At 43.8% G+C, this 12676-nt stretch overlaps 1 protein-coding gene across 7 annotated transcripts in view; it reads right to left on the minus strand.

Moving 5' to 3' along the window:
• Window positions 1-10910: 10910 nt before the first annotated feature.
• ZNF169 (zinc finger protein 169) overlaps window positions 10911-12676 on the minus strand; it is a 43078-nt gene continuing 41312 nt past the window's right edge. For 5 of the 7 annotated variants that reach the window (XM_038527358.1, XM_038527357.1, XM_038527359.1 and 2 more), the window contains one exon: window positions 10911-12509. In XM_038527358.1, coding sequence (XP_038383286.1) covers window positions 10993-12509 — 1517 coding nt within the window. In that variant the 3' untranslated portion in view covers window positions 10911-10992. The remainder of the gene's footprint in view (window positions 12510-12676) is intronic. The other 2 variants (XM_038527363.1, XM_038527362.1) reach the window with 1 other exon arrangement.

Below are 12676 nucleotides of genomic sequence, written 5' to 3' on the forward strand. Positions count from 1 at the left end.
AAGAGTGAGAGTTTGACTTCTTTGCCAGTTTCAATGCCTTTTATTTCTTTGTGTCATCTTATTGCTGAGACTAGGACTTTTAGTACTATAGTGAACAACAGTGGTGAGAATGGGCATCCCTGTCATGTTCCTGACCTTAAGAGAAGAGCTCTCAGGTTTTCCCCACTGAGAATGATATCTGCTGTGGGCTATTATGATATTGAAATATGTTCCCTCCATCCCTACACTTTGAGGAGCTTTAATCAAGAAAGGATGCTGTATTTTGTCAAATGGTTTTTCTACATCAAGTGAGAGGATCATATGGTTCTAATCTTGTCTTTTATTAATGTGATCTATCACACTGATTTTTCAAATATTGAATCACCCTGGTATCCCAGAAATAAATCCCACTTGGTCCTAGTGAATAATCCTTTTAATGTACTGTTGGATCCTATTGACTAGTATCTTGGTGAGAATTTTTGCATCCCTGTTCATCAGGGACATTGGTCTATAATTCTCCTTTCTGATGGGATCTTTGGTTTTGGGATCCAGGGAATGCTGGCCTCATATGAGTTTGGAAGCTTTCCTTCCATTTCTATATTTTGGAACAGCTTCAGTAGAATAGGCATTATTTCTTATTTAAATGTTTGGTAGAATTCCTCTGGGAAGCCATCTGGTCCTGGATTCTTGTTTCTTGGGAGGTTTTTGATGACTACTTCAATTTCCTTGCTGGTTACGGGTCTGTTCAGGTTTTCTATTTCTTCCTGTTTCAGTGTTGGTAGTTTGTAAGTTTCCAGAAATACATCCATTTCTTCCGGATTGCCTAGTTTGTTGGCATATAGTTGCTAATAATATATTCTTAAAATCGTTTGTATTTCCTTGGTGTTGGTTGTGAGCTCCCCTTTCATTCCTGATTTTATTAATTTGTCTTTTTTCTTTTTAATAGGTATGGCTAGGAGTTTATTGATCTTATTCTTTCAAAGAACCAGATCCTAGTTTTGCCAATCTGTTCTGTTCTTCTGGTCTCTATTTCATTGAGTTCTGCTCTAATCTTTATTATCTCTCTTCTGCTTGGTTTAGGCTTTATTTGCTGTTCTTTCTCTAGCTCCTTTAGGTGTAAGGTGAGCTTGTTTTTCCAATTTTTTGAGACAGACTTGCATTGCAGTGTATTTCCCTCTTAGTTCCTTGCTGTATCCCAAAGGTTTTGAACAGTTGTGCATTCATTTTCATTAGTTTGCATGAATCTGTTTAATTCTTCTCTAATTTCCAGGTTGACCCATTCATTCTTTAATAGGATATTCTTTAACCTCCAAGTGTTTGAATTCCTTCCAAATTTCTTCTTGTGATTGGGTTCTAGTTTCAAAGCATTGTGGTCTGAAAATACGCAGGGGAAAATCCCAGTCTTTTGGTATCGGTTGAGACCTGATTTGTGACCCACTGTGTGGTTCTGGAGAAAGTTCCATGTGCAGTTGAGAAGAATGTGTATTCAGTTGCATTTGGATGGAAAGTTCTGTATGTATCTGTGAAATCCATTTGGTCCAGTTTGCCATTCAAGGCCCTTGTCTCTCTGGTAATGTTTCTGATTGGAAGATCTGTCTTTTGCCAAGAGTGCCATGCTGAAGTCTCCCACTATTAATGTATTTTTATCTATGTATTTATTTACTTTGGTTATTAATTGGTTGATGTAATTGGCTGCTCCCAAATTAGGGGTATAAATATCATGATTATTGGGTCTTCTTGTGGGATAGACTCTTTAAGTATGATATGGAGTCCCTCTTCATCTCCTCCTACAGTCTTTGGTATAAAATCTAATTTATCTATCTGAAGATTGCCACCCCAGCTTTCTTTTGAGGACCATTTGAATGGTACATGGTTCTCTACCCCCTCACTTTCAGTTTGGAGGTGTTCCTTAGGTCTAAAATGAGTCTCTTGTAGATAGCATATGGATGAGTCTTGTTTTTTTATCCAGTCTGATACCCTGCATCTTGATGAGATCATTTAGCCCATTCAGGTTCAGAGTAACTACTGAAAGATATGAATTTAGTGTTATCATATTACCTATACAGCCCCTGTTTCTGTGGATTGTTTCTTTGGGCTCCCTCTTTCTCTTACAGGGTCCCCCTTCATATTTTTTTGCAGAGACGGTTTGATGGTCACATATTCTTTGTTTCTGTATATCCTGGAAGCTCTTTATCTTTCCTTCCATTCTGAATGACAGCCTTGCTGGATAAAGTATTTTTGGCTGCATGTTCTTCTCATTTAGAAGAATATATCATGCCAGCCCTTTCTGGCATGCCAGGTCTCTGTTGATAGGTATGCTGTTAATTTGGCATTTCTCTCCATATAAACTTTATCTTAGACATTTTCAAGCTTCACTATTACACGTCAAGGTGTTTGATCGGGTTTTGATATTTTTTTGTTGGGGTGATACCCTCTATCTCTTGGATTTGAATGCCTATTTAGGGAACTAGATTCCAAGTTTAGGGAAGTTCTCAGCTATGATTTGTTCAAATACACTTTGTCATTCTCTCTCTCTCTACCTCTTCTGGCATCCCAATAAGACAAATACTATTACTTCTTATGCCATCATTTATTTCCTGAAGCCTTTCCTCATTTTCTCTTTGTTCCTCAGCTTCCTTCCTTTCCATCAACTTGTCTTCTATGTCACTCTCTCTTCCACCTCATTCACCCTAGCAGTTAGAGCATCCAATTTGGACTGCATTTAAGTTAAAGTATTTTTAATTTCAGCCTGATTAGAGATTCTCTTACTACAGAATTGAGATCTATAGTCCTAAAGCTTTTTTTCCACAGCCACAGTAATTTTATAATTGTACTTCTGAATTGTTATCTCTCACATCCCACTTAAATCCATATCAAGTAGGTTTGTGATAGTATTACTACGGTTCCTTCTTTTGTGGTGACTTTTTCCTTCTAGTCATTTTGTCCAGTGCAGAATGGCTGTATGAGCAAGCAGAGTCAAAAATATCAGCCACAACCTAATATACCCTAGACAATTCCAGAGAGGTCAGAGACTAGAAAATAAAAAATAGGGCACAATAAAACAAAAGGACCATGAAAGTGAAAATTTTTTAAAATAGTGAGAATTAAAAAAAAAAAGAAAACAGTGGGAGGAAGTGGTGGTGGAGAGAGAATATAGTCTCACAGAATGGACCTAGAGGGTGATCCTCTTGGTACTAGGTGTATTTTGTTCTGTATGTTAGAAGATGCTGAATTCCAAATTTATATAACCAGCAAAACTTTTATATAGAGATCCAACATCGATCACAAAAACAGAAACAAGATAAAAGAGGGGGGCAGAAGGGACACCTGGGTGGCTCAGTGGTTGAGCATCTGCCTTTGGCTCAGGGCATGATCCTGGAGTCCTGGGATCGAGTCCCGCATTGCACTCTCTGCATGGAGCCTGCTTCTCCCTCTGCCTATGTCTCTGCCTCTCATGAATAAATAAATAAAATTTTTAAAAAGGGGGTTAGAATGGGAAGGAATAGAGAATATAGTCTCACAGAATGAACCAACCTGGTGTTCTAGGTGTATCTTGGTCCATGAGTTAGAAGGTACTAACATCCACCATTACAAAACAAGACAAAAAATAAGAACCAAAAATCTATAACTCTTGTATCTACCAAAATTAAATTGAACACGTTGAAAGGAATCCAAAAAATGAAGAATATATCTAAGACATGTAACTGTAGAAATATTAAAGTCAAAAAGGAAAAAGCTTAAAAACAAAGAGTTGGTAAAATATTGTAGTTAAGGCAAGAAAAGAGAAAAAATACTGGAAATTTTTAACCTGAGAGATAAACAAATCATAAGGAAAAACCTTCGAGATCTATATACTATTTTCTCTTATCCCTGGAGCTTTCCAGTGCTGCTTGGTCAATAAACTTGGTCTTCCTTTGTTCTTCCAGCAGCTCTTCTGGAGGAGAACCTGCTGCACTGATTCTCAAGGGTCTGTGCCTGGGCAGAGATGCCCTACTCCTGGCCAGGTGGTCGGCTAAGTGCAAAGCTGTCTGTCCTGTGATTCCTTTGTTCCCTAGAGGCTAACCTTCTTCCAGCTCAAAAACGAAAAAACTAAAAAATGGTGGCAGTCAGATCTCCAGCCTGGGAGCCAAAAGCTCCCTGCATGTACCGAATTACAGTCTCTCTGTGCCCACTGGCCTAGATCCTCCTGGAGGCAGGCACCGGGGCACTGATCTGCACCAACTGAAGGGTGCCCAGCAGCAGTAGAGTTCTTGCCATCATGTGCCCTCCCCAGTTCTGCCTGTCCTGGAGGGAATGGACCCTTAGAGGGAGGGCCTTGTGCCCCTGGACCTGCACTCCTGGGGTCTGCCTCTCCCAAAGGGAGCAGAGGACATCTTACCTCTGTCCATCGCCAGGCTGTAGGGTAAAGAGAGCTCAGGTGCTGGCATGAGTAACTGGCAGGCTTCTCCCGGATGCTCTAGCAGGGTTGCTGTGTTCCAGCCCTTTACTGTTATCCGACTGTAGTTTGCAGTGAGCTTTTTCCCTGGCACCTCTATTCTTATTGTGTCACTGGGAATATTGAAACTTTGCTGCCCTTCCTGCGATTCTGCGCTGTTTCCCCACTGAACACTCTTCAGTCAGGGATTCTAAAGTTCCTGATTATCAGCTCTGCTGCCTTCCTGCCCTGGCTTCCCGCCCCTCCCCTCCCTCACCTTCCTCTTTGCCACCATTCTTCCTTGTCAGAAGTGATAATTTTTCCCTCTGTAGCATTCCAGCTGTTCTCTTTACATATCAGGTTGGATTCATAGGTGTTCAGGATGTTTTGAAAATTAGGTAAGTTTGGGGGACCAGATGAATCAAGGACCCCTACCCTTCTGCCATCTTGCCTCCTCTTTGTATAGTTTTCTTAGTGGTTGCTCTGGGTATTATAATACACACATGTCTTTATCATAGTGTGTCAGTATATTACCATTTGGAATGAAGTGTGAAAATGCTGTTTTTGTTTAGGTCCCATTACTTTTCCCACTTTTAAACATCATTGTCTAGAGTATAAGATGATATAACTTTTGCTTATGTAATTTTAAAAACTGAATGATAGGTAGAAGGATGGCCTGCTTTATGTCATATTTGTGCTCTTTTCATGTTTTTTTTTTTTTTCCCTTCCTGATGCTCAGTATTTCTTTTATTATTTTCTCTGTCTGAATAACTTTCTCAGTTTAGCCATTTTTTAAGGTCAGGTCAGCAAGCAACAAAGTCTTAAAGTTTTCTTTCATCTGGTAATGTGTTAATTCTGCCTTCATTTTTGAAGGATAGTTTTGGCAGATACTCAGTTTGCAGTTAAGTCTTCTTTTACAAATTGGAAGAAAAATGTTGTGCCACCTCCTTGTGATGAACTCAATAATTTCTTGAGAAATCTGTTATTTGAATTGGTCACTCCCTAGGGGTAATGAGTCATTTCTCTGGGGTTGCTTTTAAGTTTTTTTCTTTAGATTTCAGAATTTTAATGATGTTTTAATGTGGATTTCTTAGGATTTATTTTATTTGGTGTTCATTTGGCTTCTTGAATCTATTTTTTTAGTTCTGTAACTTCCCCCTTGAACTTTGGTGTAACTTCTGTGTTGTTTTTTTTTTTTTTTAATTCTTGAGATCTTGTAACTTTTTTCATTTGTTTCAAGAGAACTTGTGATTGCTTGAGGCATTTCTTTAATGGCTGCTTTAATATCCCTGTCAGTTCCAATATCCTACTCATCTCACTGTTGGTATCGATTGTCTTTTCTCATTTAAGTTTTGATATCCTGGTTCTTGGTATGATTAGTAATTTTCTATTGCATTCTGCACCTTTAGCTGTTAAGACTCTGGATCATACTTAAAACTGACTTTAGCAGGCAGTCACCCTGTTTTTAGGTTAGTTCCCAGATTGCAACCTATATTTTGCAGGTGGTTCTTAACCCAATGACAGTGTAGCTTTCAGAGCTCTTGCAATGCTATTTAGGTTTACTTGGCTTATTTGGTACCATTGTTCTTTCCACCTTTTCATGCTGGGATTGGGAGCGTGGAAGGGGTTTCCCTAAAACAGGCTGCTTGGTGTCTCTAGATAGGGGAAAGGATGCTCTGGCTCAAAAGGGGGAGCAAAGGTTTCGCAGGTGGAGCTGCTAATATTCCAGTGCCTCCTGGCAACCTGTTGTCTGCGAGAAGGGAGATGGGTCTCTCCTTGGGCTGGGCAGTGTAGCAGGGATGGCCTTCCTGGTGTGACCCATCTGCTAAGTGTTTTTCATCTAGATAGAAAGTCTCAGGTCTCTGGGGATAAAGAACAGTTCCTAGAACAGGTGTGTCTGTGGCAGGACCCTCCCAGTCTGTGTTGGGTCTGGTGAGGGTGGGGAGTCTCAGCCCTGTGAGACTAAAAAGCACTTCCCTTAATCATTCCCACCTGCTGGTGCTGCTGGACTCACAGTGTTGTCAGCAGGACTTTTGTTCCATCTGGGGAGGAATGGACCTACCTGGGCTGTCTTTTGCTAGTTTGGGAGCCAGAAAATGCTGGGCCACTTTGCACCTTGTGATTCTTACACCTCCCCCCCCCCCCAACCCCATAGAACATTCTCCAGGAGATACAGCTAATTCCCTTCTCCTGGAGTATGAACTGGACCCACTGATTACTTCTAACGAATAGGGTATGGAAAGAGTGAAAATGGGAAGTTTACAGTGGAAAGTCCTGGCAGATACCAGTTTTACCAAGTGATCAAGGTTACATTACCATGAATAAATCTGGTTAGTATGTACCATTTGACAATATAGTAAGGATACTTCACTTCTGTGGTATTCTACAAAGTTGGTAATGCAAATCTAATAATGAGAAAATAGATAATCCCAAATTATGAGGTTCTATAAAATACTTGAGCTCTCTGTCAAGGTTATAGATGACAAAGACTGACAGAGGAACTGTTACAGATTGGAGGAGACTAAAGACACATGAGGACAAATGCAATATAGGATCCTAGCCTGGATCCTAGATCACAAAAAGGACAATTATGGAAAATCTGAACAGTTCCTAATAGTGTCCTAAAGTTAATGTCTTAGCTCTGATAACACTATGATAAGATATTAATATTAGGAGAAAAAATGTAGTTCCCAGTCGGCCCTTGACATTCTCCCGTAAGCAGCAGACTACTAACCTGTATACTTACTACTGTCCTGGACATGGTATTTTCCCCCAGTTTCTAAGTCATGAGTGTATGGAATTAGTTTGGTGCTTAAACTGCCCCAGACTTGGACAGTGGGTAGGAAACCCTTCAGACCGGCTCCTGTGGCCCCAGTGTCATGTTCCATCATGTTTCTCAACACTTCCTCACTTTCTGGTATTACCAGACATTCAGGATCCCCTCATACCTACCCTGCCTTAACCTTGAAGCTGCCATTAACCCAGGAAGCCAGGATTTCCACAAAAGAAAACAGTGCTAGACTCAGATCTGCACACTGGATGTGTGGATGCCCATGGGGCCGCCCTTGCTTCTTGGTCTTGTAGCAGAGGTTAGAAAATACACACAAATACATCTGCCCATACAGGTCCACGCACACACGTGAGCACATATGCACTTAGGAATCTCATGTTCACATACGTACTTCATCACAATGGCTCACAGGATTATTTTCTTGCTTTGCCCCAATGTATATTTGTATGACTTTGCTTCCTTGGTGAGAACCCTGTCTCACTACAGCATAGCCCCATGTATGCCTGTGCTCATTCCTCTGATGCAGGAGATTGCTCCAGAACTGCTTCACCATCATGCTACAGAAAATACACTGAAGGGTGAGGGATGTTTGTTTTTTGTCATCCTAAGAAAACTAGGATAGTAAACCCTGCCCAAATCCTCTGTGCATTATTCCCCTTCTTACACGAAAGGCAACAAACTATATATGGTTTGGCACTTTGCTCTTTTTACTTAAAACATTTCTTAAAAATAATTCCATGACATTTCGTTGGTATCTTCATTTTTTTTTCTCGCATTTTACTCCATCGTATGTACCTGTTTATTCAATTTCCTGTGCTTAGTCAAGCAGTTTTCAGAATTTGGAACTAGAAAGCATGCTATAAAAATAACTATGCATGTGTGTATTCATTCATACACTTGTCAGTGACTCTCCAGGACACATTTTCAGAAATGTGCTTGTTGTGGCAATGGGCAGGTGTACATATAGTCTTGTTACCCTAAATATTGCCAGGTTCACCTATATAAGGCTTATGCCATTTTGCATTCCTGCCAACAGTGTATGAAAATGCATTTTCCTGCAGCCCTACCAGGCAGAGTACTGTCCAGCTTTTGAGTTTTCATCAAGCTGAGTGAAATAATTTGAGTGTAGTTGTAGTTTGCATTTATCTTATCATGAGTGAAGCTCAGCAGCTTCTCAATATACCTCTTTTGGTAAACTGATCAGGTCTTTTGTCCACTTTCTTTGGCATTTCTGGTCTTTTGATTTTTTGAAAGTCTGTTAAATGACCTTTTATTTGTGAAATACGTTGACATTTGTTTTTTGATATATATATTTTTTGCCATGTAAAATTTTGGTTATTTTATTTGGGGGGTATTAATTTTTTATTGCCTCAGGGCCCGGGGAAAATGACTGTGGGGACCATTCTGTGCCCCAGGCAAAGGGACAAGGCCAGCCCTGGGCTGGGCACAAAGCAAGCTAAAGGGACAGTACCTTGGGCTGGGTGGAAAGACAGGTGCTCTAGCTCCTTAGCCCCTGTCTGGTGGACTAGGGAGGGTTGTGGAAGAAAGGCCCGGAGTCCTCAGGTGGAATCACTGGTGTGTGGCTAATAGGATGCAGGGTTGGTGGTTCAGAAAGATGCCCTCACTAGCATTACTGGAGGACCTAAGAAAGGGTGATGATGAAGGCCCTCCCCCCACACAGGGCCAGAGTCCAGAACAAATAGACCATGACCCTCTATGTATCCTGAGGGTTAGGACCACAGGATTCTTGACAGCTGAATAAATGAGGGTGTATGGTTGGTGTTCATCTTTATAAAGGAGCAGTTTATTAAACAGACCTGGGTGTGGAGGAAGGCTTGGAAATCAGGTGTGTCCAACTCACTCCCTGACAACCACCGCCCCCGCCCCCCCCCCCCCCCCCCCCCAGGCCGCCAAGAGGAACAGTGTTCTTCCTGCTTTCTGCTTCAGGAAAGCATAGCACTGCCCAGTGCTTCCTGCTGGCTTCACATAAAGGTCATGACCTTTTATGGTGGGGGTTCAGGGCAAGTAGGAATTTGGGGGGGAGGGGCTGGTCCATAGGGCCAAGTGTTATGAACTAAATTTTCTAACAAAAGTTGATAATGAAGCCCTTTCCTGATGTGACAGTATTTGGGTACAGGACCTAAGGCAGTACTGAAAGATAAAGGATGTTGGAAAAGTGGAGCCCTGATCTTACAAGAGTAAGGACACCAGAGTTCACTTGCTCTCTAGCACACATGCAAGGGAACAGCTACGCAAGGAGAATGTGCCACCTGCCAGGCAGGGGTCAGTAGATCAGGGTGATCGTGGGCTTGCAGTCCCAGGTTTTGTTATGGCAGCCCTGGCAAAAGAACACATACTAAGTATGACAAACTGTGGAGATGGTTTTAGACCTGGGTGATGGGTAGAGGGTGGGAAGAGTCTTGAGGTACTTGCTGGAGAAAGCCAAGGTTGCCTCAAAGAGGCCATGGTAGGAACAGGAAGATTAGAAATTCTGCTGTGACCTCAGACAGAAATGTGGAAGGTTACTGGAAATTGAAGGAAAGGCTGTCCTGATTATGAGGCAGTGAAAACGTGGCCGGGTTGTGCTCCATTGTTTAGTAGAGGGTAGAAGTCTGAGGTGACAAGTGACCACTTCTTAGCTGAGATGTCTAAGCAAGGGGTTGAAAGGTATACCTGTGTCTTATTGCTTCTCATAGAAATATGTGAGGAGGGAGGTAAATCGAAGGAACTGTTGAGCAAAAAGGAGCCAGAGCTTGAAGATTTGGGGAATTCTTAGCTCATTCCTATTGCGACAATGAGAAGGTATGTTCTGGAGAGAACACCAGTGGTGTTGCTGGACACTCGTTTGATAGATTAGTTTGGAACCAGTTAATGCTCAGTGGAAACTACAAGCCTGAACTAAGGATGGTACAGATAGGACACAGCATAGGCTGGCTGTAAGACCTCTTAGTGAGTAGCACCACAGAAGAGTTGTGAGTCCAACAGGAAATAGAGCAGTAGGTCTGCCATTCCCATGGTGGGCCCGGGGGGTGAATGCGTCCATGGTCTCAGGGGGCTGTACACTGCTGCTGCCCAGCAGGACCATAGGGCAAAGCATCCAACGAGACATTATTATCAAGCCCTAAAATCTAATAGAATTTGCCTCCTAGGCCATAGACATGTTCAGGGGACCCATCTTTTCTTCTTCCCCCTTGTGGAAAGGGAATGCAAATTCTACATCTGTGGTAACTTGTCTAGTTCACAGCTAGAGAGAACTGTGTCTCAGGATGAAACCTATTCCTAGCCTCACCCACACTTGATTTACATAACATTTTGGACAGAGTCAGTGCTGGGATAGGTCAACACTTTGGGAGCTGTTAAGAACATACCCTGAAGAAGAATGAATTTGGGGCCCCAGGGGTTGAGTTTTCCAAATTCATATGTTGAAGTCAACCCACATATGACCTCATTTGGTGACAGAGTGGGGTCCTAATCCAGTAAGGCTGGTGTCCTTGGAGGAGGAGGGGGAGACACCAGGAAAGTGCATATACGGAGGCCATGTGAGGACACAGTATGGGTGCAGGCATCTGCCAGCCGAGGACAGAGGCTTCAGTAGAAACCAACATGCATAAATTGACTTGGACTTCTAGTGCCAAGAACTGTGAGAAATTGTTCTTCAGCCATCAAATTTGTGGTGTTTCATTATGGCAGCCCTGGCAAATTAAGACACATTGCTAGCACAGAACATAAACCATGAATCGACTGTCTTTCAAGCACTGAAAGAATACATTTTTTCCCTCTACTGCATTTGAGGGAAGTGAAACATTTCCTAGTGCTTCCTGCCACCTTCACACTCATGAGGAAAGGAAAGATTAGGAGAACAGCTTTGAGGTGGGAAGCGATGGCTGGACTTGGTCCTCCTGTGTCTGTGAAGGTGAGACTTCTGGCTAAAGCCCCGGCCGCACTCCCTGCACACATACGGCTTCTCTCCTGAGTGGGTGCGCTGGTGTCTGATAAGGGCCGACCTGAAGCCGAAGCCTCGCCCGCACTCACCGCATACACATGGCTTGCCCCCTGAGTGTGATCTCTGGTCAGAGGTGATGTGAGACTTCTGGCTGAGTCCTTGCTCACACACTCCGTACACATCAGCCCCTTCCTCTAAGTGTGTTCTCTGGTGTCTGGTGAGGAGGGACTTGAAGCCAAAGGTGCGCCCACACTCTGGACACAGGTAAGGCCTCTCCCCTGTGTGCGTCCTTTGGTGTCTGATGAGGGTAACCTTCTGACCAAAGCCACGCCCACACTCCGGGCACAGGTAAGGCCTCTCCCCTGTGTGTGTTCTCTGGTGTCCCATGAGGGAGACCTTCTGGCTAAAGCCACGCCCACACTCTGGACAGAGGTAAGGCTTCTCCCCCGTGTGTGTCCTCTGGTGTCTGACGAGGGTGACCTTCTGGCGAAAGCTGTGCCCACACTCAGCACAGACGTAAGGCTTCTCCCCGGAGTGTGTGACTTGATGACTGAGGAGCAGCGCCTGCTGCCTGAAGCCACGTCCACACTCAAGGCACAAAAAGGGCTTTTCCCCCGAATGTGAGCTGCGGTGTTGAAGGAGTGATGCCTTCTGGCAAAAGCCTCTCCCGCACTCAGGACACACAAAGGGCTTCTCCTGCAAGTGTGTCCTCTGGTGCAGGATGAGGGCGATCTTTTGGCGAAAGCCTCGCCCACATTCCTGACATTCAAAGGGCCTCTCCCCGGAATGTATCCTCTTGTGGTTGGTGAGTGAGGACGTGTACCTGAAGTGGCGCCCACACTCCCCGCACATGTAAGGCTTCTCCCCTGAGTGTTTCCTCTGGTGGATGGCGAGGGAGGACTTTCGGCCAAAGCCTCGCCCACATTCCCTACAGCTGTAAGGTTTCTCCCCTGAGTGTGTCCTTTGGTGCTTGGTGAGGTCTGACTTCTGACAGAAGCCTTTGCCACACTCAGGGCACACGTGATGCTTCTGGAGGTTCAAGAGGCTAGATTTGGGACCAAGTGCCAGTCGGTATTTTCCACACATGGCTGCTTCAGATGCCTCCTCAGGACACCTAACTCTCTCAATTTCCACCCAGTCTACTGGCCGACCCTGAGCAGGTCTGAAGAGCACCCTGGAAACCCCACTCAGCTGGAGTCTCCCTTCCCTCTCTCCATCATCTGCTTGTTCACTTGAGCAGCTTGGGATGGGGCTTTCTGTGTAGGAGCTTGGGAAGATCCGAGGAAGGTGACCACACAGCACATACTGTTGGAGGAACCGTGGACCAGGAAAGGTCACTGGGCATGAGTGGCCACGTGGCTGGAATTCTGGCCCTGGTTCTGCTAGAAAGAAGATGTTGGTCAGAATGGTTGGTTCCACCTGCCCAGTGGTCATTCCTTAGCTGTTCCCGCAACCCAGACTTCCTTTACAGTCCCACCTTTCCTCCCTCGCTGACACTCATGCATATCTTAGCACAGAAGACACATGTGATGAGCCAGTTCCAAACAAA

This window comes from Canis lupus, chromosome 1 (genome assembly GCF_011100685.1).
Source record: "Canis lupus familiaris isolate Mischka breed German Shepherd chromosome 1, alternate assembly UU_Cfam_GSD_1.0, whole genome shotgun sequence".
NCBI lineage: Eukaryota > Metazoa > Chordata > Mammalia > Carnivora > Canidae > Canis > Canis lupus.